Source organism: Leptodactylus fuscus, chromosome 1, assembly GCF_031893055.1.
Source record: "Leptodactylus fuscus isolate aLepFus1 chromosome 1, aLepFus1.hap2, whole genome shotgun sequence".
NCBI lineage: Eukaryota > Metazoa > Chordata > Amphibia > Anura > Leptodactylidae > Leptodactylus > Leptodactylus fuscus.
In genome coordinates, this window is record NC_134265.1 from 112547080 (window position 1) to 112554669 (window position 7590).

The 7590-nt window shown below is 44.0% G+C and overlaps 1 protein-coding gene across 1 annotated transcript; it reads left to right on the forward strand.

Annotated features, from left to right (window-relative positions):
* Positions 1-1127: 1127 nt before the first annotated feature.
* On the forward strand, positions 1128-4274 carry POP5 (POP5 ribonuclease P/MRP subunit). Its single transcript, XM_075276523.1, has 5 exons — positions 1128-1179; positions 1255-1397; positions 3220-3369; positions 3747-3830; positions 3897-4274. The coding sequence occupies exons 1-5, from the start codon at positions 1163-1165 to the stop codon at positions 3986-3988; spliced, it is 486 nt and encodes a 161-aa protein (XP_075132624.1). The 5' UTR covers positions 1128-1162; the 3' UTR covers positions 3989-4274.
* The last annotated feature ends 3316 nt before the right edge of the window (positions 4275-7590 follow it).

Below are 7590 nucleotides of genomic sequence, written 5' to 3' on the forward strand. Positions count from 1 at the left end.
CACTGAAGGCTCCTGAGAGCACAGTGGCCTCCATGATCCTTAAAGAGGACCTTTCATGGTCCGGGGCACAGGCAGTTCTATATACTGCTGGAAAGCCGACAGTGCGCTGAATTCAGCGCACTATCTGCTTTCCCGATCTGTGCCCCGGGTAAAGAGCTATCGGTCCCGGTACCGTAGCTCTTTACAGTCAGAAGGGCGTGCCTGACAGTCAGTCAGGTACGTCCTTCTTCAAAGCAGCGCCTTATCCACATAAAAAAAAGGTTTTAATGGTAGAATCCCTTTATGTCTTACGCCACCTGTAATAGAGCTATATGTTTGTGGCTATTTTGAAGGCTTTTACACAAGATACTTTGCTCTTGTTTGGTTGAGGAAGTGCAAATGTTTTATCTGTAGTAACATTCTACGATGTGAAAAAATGTGAACTTTTAGCACTGATGGTTTCAGTTTTAAAACAGACATCTGACGGACTCCATTATAGTTTGTGTTACCACTAGAGATGAGCGAACACTGTTCGGATCAGCCGTTCCGAACAGCACACTCCCATAGAAATGAATGGAAGCAGCTGGCACGTACACTTTGCCGGCGGCCGGTCGCTTAACCCCTCCGCGTGCCGGCTACGTCCATTCATTTCTATGGGAATGTGATGTTCGGAACGGCTGCTCCGAACAGTGTTGGCTCATCTCTAGTTACCACTATTTTGTGGCCCACCTCTCCTCTGACACCCCAAAGCAACAGAAAGGTGACAGTAGTGTGAACCAAGCGCAAGACAAAAAAAAAATGACAATCTTTACAAATATAATAATTAGAAGTTACAACTATTGCTAAAAATAAAGAGGAAAGTCGCAGCTGTCCAGGTTTTAGTAATAAATTGTCGCATACTGTACGTCTTCTGAGTTTGATGGAATCTCATATACGAAATGACACGTTTCACTAATATTTTTATCAGTGTCGTAAAGACTCTAAACATAGTTCCTACAATATAGTAAAAATAAGTAGATAAATAGCCATCGTTCTCCATTGTATAGTCAAACTACCGCTATGGACTCGCTCATGCCACAAGCAAGATGGCCGCCGCAACAGGCCCACTTCCACCGGAAGTGATGCAAACATTACTACTAAAACGTGAAAGCTGTGCCGTCTGGCGCGTTTATTTGACGTCAACATGCGGTTCAAATACAGGTAAGTTCACAAGATCGGCGTAATTGTACGATGTTGAGTTTTATAGGAATGGCAGTAACTTTGTATTCCCGGTAGATACTTCCTGTGTGAGCTGGTGCTGCAGGATCCGCGCTGGAAACAGAATATCTCACATGGCACCGTATTTCACAACGTGAGAGAGGCTGTAGTCAGGCTGCACGGGGACTTCGGGGTTGCAGCGTGCACTCTTGGCATGTCCGGTAAGTCGAGGGGAGGGGGCTTCATCCACACTCTGCCGGCACCATGGTATTCACGTGTGTTATAAGGAACATATTTAGCATGTAAGTAGTCCACGCCTCTGCATGATATCTGTATACAGTGCAATATGGACACTATATCCAGCTGAGTGCTCTATCCTGGTTAGGCAGGGGTTAGCTATATCTTAAAGGGTTGTCCCATTAAAGACAGTTCTCCACAGGCTAGGGTATCGGTGGCACACCACTGCAGCCCATGACTGAAGTGGCTCCCCCCATCATGTGAATGAAGTACCATCCATTATTTTTGGACAATAACTAATATAATTTTTGGCAGACAAAAGATTACTATCACAAATTGTGGTTTACAGTATTTTTGTAACTGATCATAAGCCATCTAATGTCTACCATGTATGGTTGGCCTATGGATGAGGAATAAGTGTGTGAGTTGGTTTAAAGGGGCAGCCAGGCAAAAATGAACAACCCATTAAATGTTTTAATCAGCTGGGGGCAGTGGGGGAGGGGAATTTATATTCCCCTTTCCACAGTTCAGACCAGTCGTCTTGGCCCATTGATGACATGTTGTGGAAGTCCCAGCTACACATGACCGCTGAGGCCAGCCAGTAGAACTCAGGAAGAGAACAGTGAGAAAACACCAGAGCACTGGAGACAGTTTTTCATCTCTGCCAGAGTATGTGTATAATATTATATAGTGAGAGCCTGGACACCCTAACATATCTCTGATTCAATGGAATCTATGATGTCAGTCCTATCAGTGATTGGTAGCAATCTCTGTGTGAGGTCAGGCGGTCAGTCACTGATAGAAATACTACCTCATCTCTATTTGCTATAGTCATCTAAGTCTCCTGCACTGCATTTTTCTGGTCACTGGTACTTTTTAAAGGAATCCTACCACTCAGACATTTTTTTTTTTTCTAAGTACCACGTCGGAATAGCCTTTAAGGCTATTCTTCTACCATTCGTCGTCTTCTCTTTGCCGCCGTTCACCTACAATCCCGTTTTTTTTCTCTGTATGCAAATTAGTTCTCTCGCAGCACTGGGGGCGTCCCCAATGCTGCGAGAGAACTCTCCCCAGTGCCGCCTCCATCTACATCAGCAGCGTCCTCTTCAGGCGGTGGCTTGTAACTTCTAGGCCTCGGGTGGAGCAGACTGCGCATGCCCACAGGCCACAGGAAAATGGCCACTTGCACAGTATTGTAAGCAGGCTTTTTTTTTTTTAATGTAGATTGTGAGCCCCATATAGGGATCACAATGTGCTTTTTTTTTTTTTTTTTTTTTAAGTATGTCTTTGTAGAATGGGAGGAAATCCATGCATACACGGGGAGAACATACAAACTTCTTGCAGATGTTGTTCCTGGTGGGATTCGAACCCAGGACTCTAGCACTGCAAGGCTGCAGTGCTAACCACTGAGCCACTGTGTTGCCCCCGTAAGTGGCCATTTTCCTGTGGCCTGTGGGCATGCACAGTCTGCTCTGCCCAAGGCCTAGAAGTTACAAGCCACCGCCGGCTGAAGAGGATGCTACTGACAAAGATGGAGGTGGTGCTGGAGAGAGTTCTCTCGCAGCATTGGGGATGCCCAGTGCTGCAAGAGAACTAATTTGCATACCGAGAAAAACTGGGATTGTAGGTGAACGGCGGCACAGAGGTGACGACGAAAGGTCGGAGACTAATAGTCTTTAAAGCTATTCAGACGTGGTACTTAGAAAAAAAATCATGTCTGAGTGATAGGATCTCTTTAAAGAAGTAAAATATTAGACATCTCTTCTAATATGAATGTCCTAAGGTGAAACTGCATTTCTTTAACAGTGAAATATCTTAATGCTTACACCGGCATAATCTTACTTCGATGTCGTAAGGAATTTCAACAACTTGTGGGTTCGTCTCTGCCATTTATCACCAGCCTTGATAACAGAGGTCAACGCTATGCATGTTTCATCAACACATTACACATTGGAGGTTAGTAACCTTAGCATTGACCCACAGACATTACAAAGATCTAGAGCCACTGAGGTGTGTGTGTGTGTGTGTGTGTGTGTGTGTGCGTGCGTGCGATGTATCTTGCCGACCGTGGGTTCTTCAATTTCTAAGATAAAAGATCCATTACAAGTTATTTTTGGAACTTTAGCCAATAAGTCAATTGTCAAATAATCTCTTTGTAATTTTATACCAAACAGGTAGGTGGGGGGTAGTTTTCATTAACAGGGGTCCACAAATTGCTGTATGACTGCCTGCCATTCCATCTAAACTTTTTTTTTTTTTTTGTAGCTATGCTGTCAGTAGGAACAGAGGGCTACATCACTAAACTCTTAACTTTACATTATATTCCATTCTAGGTACAATACGTACTTGCCAAAAATTCCTCATTCAGTACAATAGGAAGCAACTAATACTGTTGCTGAAGAACTGCTCAAATCCTGGTAAGTAGACTACATTTCTATTGCTGCAGAAAAGTTATGTGGTAATAAAATATGCTTTTATTATAGAGGAGAGAGATGCCATCCAGAGATCTATAGCAAGCTGTTCGTTACAAGAAGTGGAAGAACCAGAATTATCAGCTGATGAAGATATAGGTTAGGTGCCATAACTGTGTGGCATCACTGCATTGATTCTAAGACTGTCCTATCGCTTCTTTAGAAGTGTTTTTTTTTTTTTTTTTAAACTTAAGGATGACTACAAATAAAGCTCAAAAGGTGACTGTTAAATGGTTTAAGACAATTAACCCCTTAGAGACACAGCCCAAAAGTGCATTAAGGACCGGGCCTCTTTTTTTCAAATGTGACGTGACACTTTAAATGGCAATAACTTTGAGATGCTTTAAAGAGGACTTTTCACCATTTTGCCCATAGGCAGTTCTATATACTACCGGAAAGCTGACAGTACCCTGAGTTCAGCGCACTGTCGGCTTTCCCGAGCTGGGCCCGGTGTGAAGAGCTTACGGTCCCAGTACCGTAGCTCTTCTATGGTCAGAAGGGCGTTTCTGACAGTCAGAGACGTCCTTCTTCACAGCACAGCCAATCGCGCTGTGCTGTGAGAGCCGGGAGGAACGCCCCCTCCATCTGCTCGCAGTACTCGTCCATAGACGAGTATTATCAGGGAGGGAGAACCAATACAGCAGAAAGCCCGTAACAGTGACCCCATTTTGGAAACTACACCCCTCATAGACTTTATCTAAGAGTAGAGTGAGCATTTTGACCTCACAGCTGTTTCACAGTTTTTTATTAACATTGGGATGTAAAAATTACTTTGTTTTTTTCCAATAAATTGTCCATTTAGCGCCATATTTTAAATTTTTGCAAGTAGTTAAAGAATTAAAAGCCCTGCACAGTTTGTTACACAACTTCTCCTGAACACGGCAATACCCCATACGTGGTCATAATCTGCTGTATGGGGACATGGTGGGGCTCAGAATGGAAAGAACGCCATTTGGCTTTTGGTGGGCAGATGTTGCTGGAATAGTTTTGAGGTGCCATATCGCATTTGCTGAGACCCTAAAGTATCAATATAATGGAAACCCCTCAAAGGTGACCCCATTTTAGAAACTACACCTGTCAAGGAATGTATCAAGGGGTATTATGATTGAAACTAAAAATGCTTCCCAAAAATAGAAAATTGAAATGTTTAAAGAAATGTGCCATTTCGATGCCCAATACGTTGCACCCACTTTGTGTTGTCAGAGACCTGCACTCCTAAAACTATTAAAGAGGTCCTTTCATCAGATTGGGCACAGGCAGTTCTATTTACTGCTGGAAAGCTGACAGTACGCTGAATTTGGCGCACTGTCGGCTTTCCTGATCTGTGCCCCGGGTAAAGCGCAATCTGTCCCGGTACCGTAGCGCTTTACAGTCAGAAAGGCGTTCCTGACAGTTAGCCAGTGACGCCCTTCTGCATAGCAGCGCATATTGCGCTGTAGAGTGTGAGCGAGGAAGAACGCCCCCTCCCTTTGCTCACACAGCTCGTCCATAGACGAGTATTATCAGGAGAGGAAGTTCCTCCCCGCTCACACGCTACAGCGTGATAGGCGCTTCTGGGAAGAAGGGTGTCCCTGGTTAACTGTCAAACGCCCTTCTGACTGTAAAGCGCTATTGTACCAGGACTGATAGCGCTTTACCCAGGCACAGATTGGGAAAGCAGACAGTGCACTGAATTCAGCGCACTGTCAGCTTTCCAGCAGTATATGGAACTGCTTGTGCCCAAATTGGTGAAAGATCCTCTTTAAGTGGGCCATCCTGAGGGGCAAAAAATTACATATGTGGGTATAAACTGCTGCTTGGGCACACAGCAGGGCTCAGAAGGGAAGGAGCACTGCACTTTAGCTTTTGGGGTACAGGTTTAGAGGTACTTTCTGGGTGCCATGGTTTGCAGAGTGCTGGAGGTGCCAGTAAACTGGAATTCCCCAAGAAGTGACTGCATTTTGTAAGGGCAGTTTTAGGGTCTCTGCATAAGTGTTATGACATCCAAAAACCAAACCGTCTAAGTCTGTGCTCCAAATAACCCTTCTGTGTCCGGCTGTGCCCTAATATCAGTTTATACCCACATATGACATTACATACATTGTCCTGGGTACACTAGTGTCATACATTTGGCATAAACTGCTGTTTGGGCACACAGCAGGGCACAGAAGGAAGAAGCGCTATGCAAATTTTGGAGTACAGATTTAGAGGTTTGGTATCTGGACACCATGTCATATTTGTAGAGCCTTTAAAGGTACCAGAAAAAGTGGATTCCCCAAAGGAGTGACCCCAGTTTGAATACTGCACCCCTCAAAGAATTTATCAGGGGGTGTAGTGAGTATTAGTATCCCAGACGTGACTACACAGCGGATGGCGAAGAGGGAATATGTAAGCTGTGTGGAGGACATTGCAAACACCAAATTCCCTATTATGTCCCAGTAGCTCCTATGATTGAGGGAGTCACTTCTGGTATATTTTCCCTCATAAGCTCTAAATATGGGGTGTCTGCTGATATCCGCTCGCACAGCTTATATATTGCCTTCCTGCCACAGCCAGTTGTGTTCTAATAATTTGGCGATTTTTTTTTTTTTGGCTTCACATTGGTAGATGCTAAAATTTTCTTTATTTTTCTGGGGACGTGGCCATATAAGGGCTTATTGTTTGCGAGATGAGATGGTTTGTAATGACACCATCTCAGCATACAGTTTAAGTAACATGTGACCTTTACTCTGTGGGTCGGTAAGGTTACGGCAATATCTCATTTATATTTTTATGTGATACAAATTCTGCAGAATAAAAACACATTTGGGGACATAAGTCAATGATTTTTGCATCGCCATCTTCTGAGAGGCGTAACATTTTTATTTTTCGGATGAGTGTGTTAGTTGAGGGATTATTTTTTGCGGGACAACCTGTGCTTTTTGTTGGTACTGTTTTGGGGTACGTGTGACTTTTTGATAGCACATTTTGTAAGGTGAGATGGTGAAAAATCACTACTTCTGGTGGGTTTTTTCCAGGTTTTTTTTTCCTGGTGTTCATCGTATGCATTAAATATTGTTTGTTTTATTGTACAGGTTGTTATAGACTCGACAATACCAAATGTATTTTTATTTAGTTTTTTTATATATTTTCTATAGAAAAGGGATTTTTGGGGCTTAAAAAAAAAAAAAAAAAAGTGTTTGAAAACAATAGTTAAACTTTTTCATGTGTCCCTATGGGACACTTGGATTAGTGAAGATTTCATCACTAATCCTGTATTATGCAGAGTGAGAGACAGGCTGCACGTCTCACTCTGCATAACAGGAAGTGAGCTGTACGGACGGCACAGCTCACTTCCAGAAGACCCCGGCAGGATAAAGCGGGTAAGTGGGGGCTCCAGATAGCCTGGGGTCACTAACCAGACCCCAGGCTACATAGTAGAGATACCGGCACCCCCCGATCTCGCCGCGGGGTGTGCCGGGGGGGTGGAAAGATCACGGAACCGCTTGTTTGCCGTGATCATGTTTGATCATGGCAATCAAGGGGTTAAAACCTTTGATCGGTGAAAGCACCGACTGAAGGTTATGGAAAAGGGTGAGAGCTGTCAGTAACAGCTCTCACCTGGTTCCGATTCCACCAGCTTAGCTAGTGAGCAGGCGGAATTGCCACGACGTACTATTACCTCATGGTGCGCTAAGTACCTAGCGCCCATGAGGTAATAGTACGTCAAGGTCACTAAGGGGTTAAA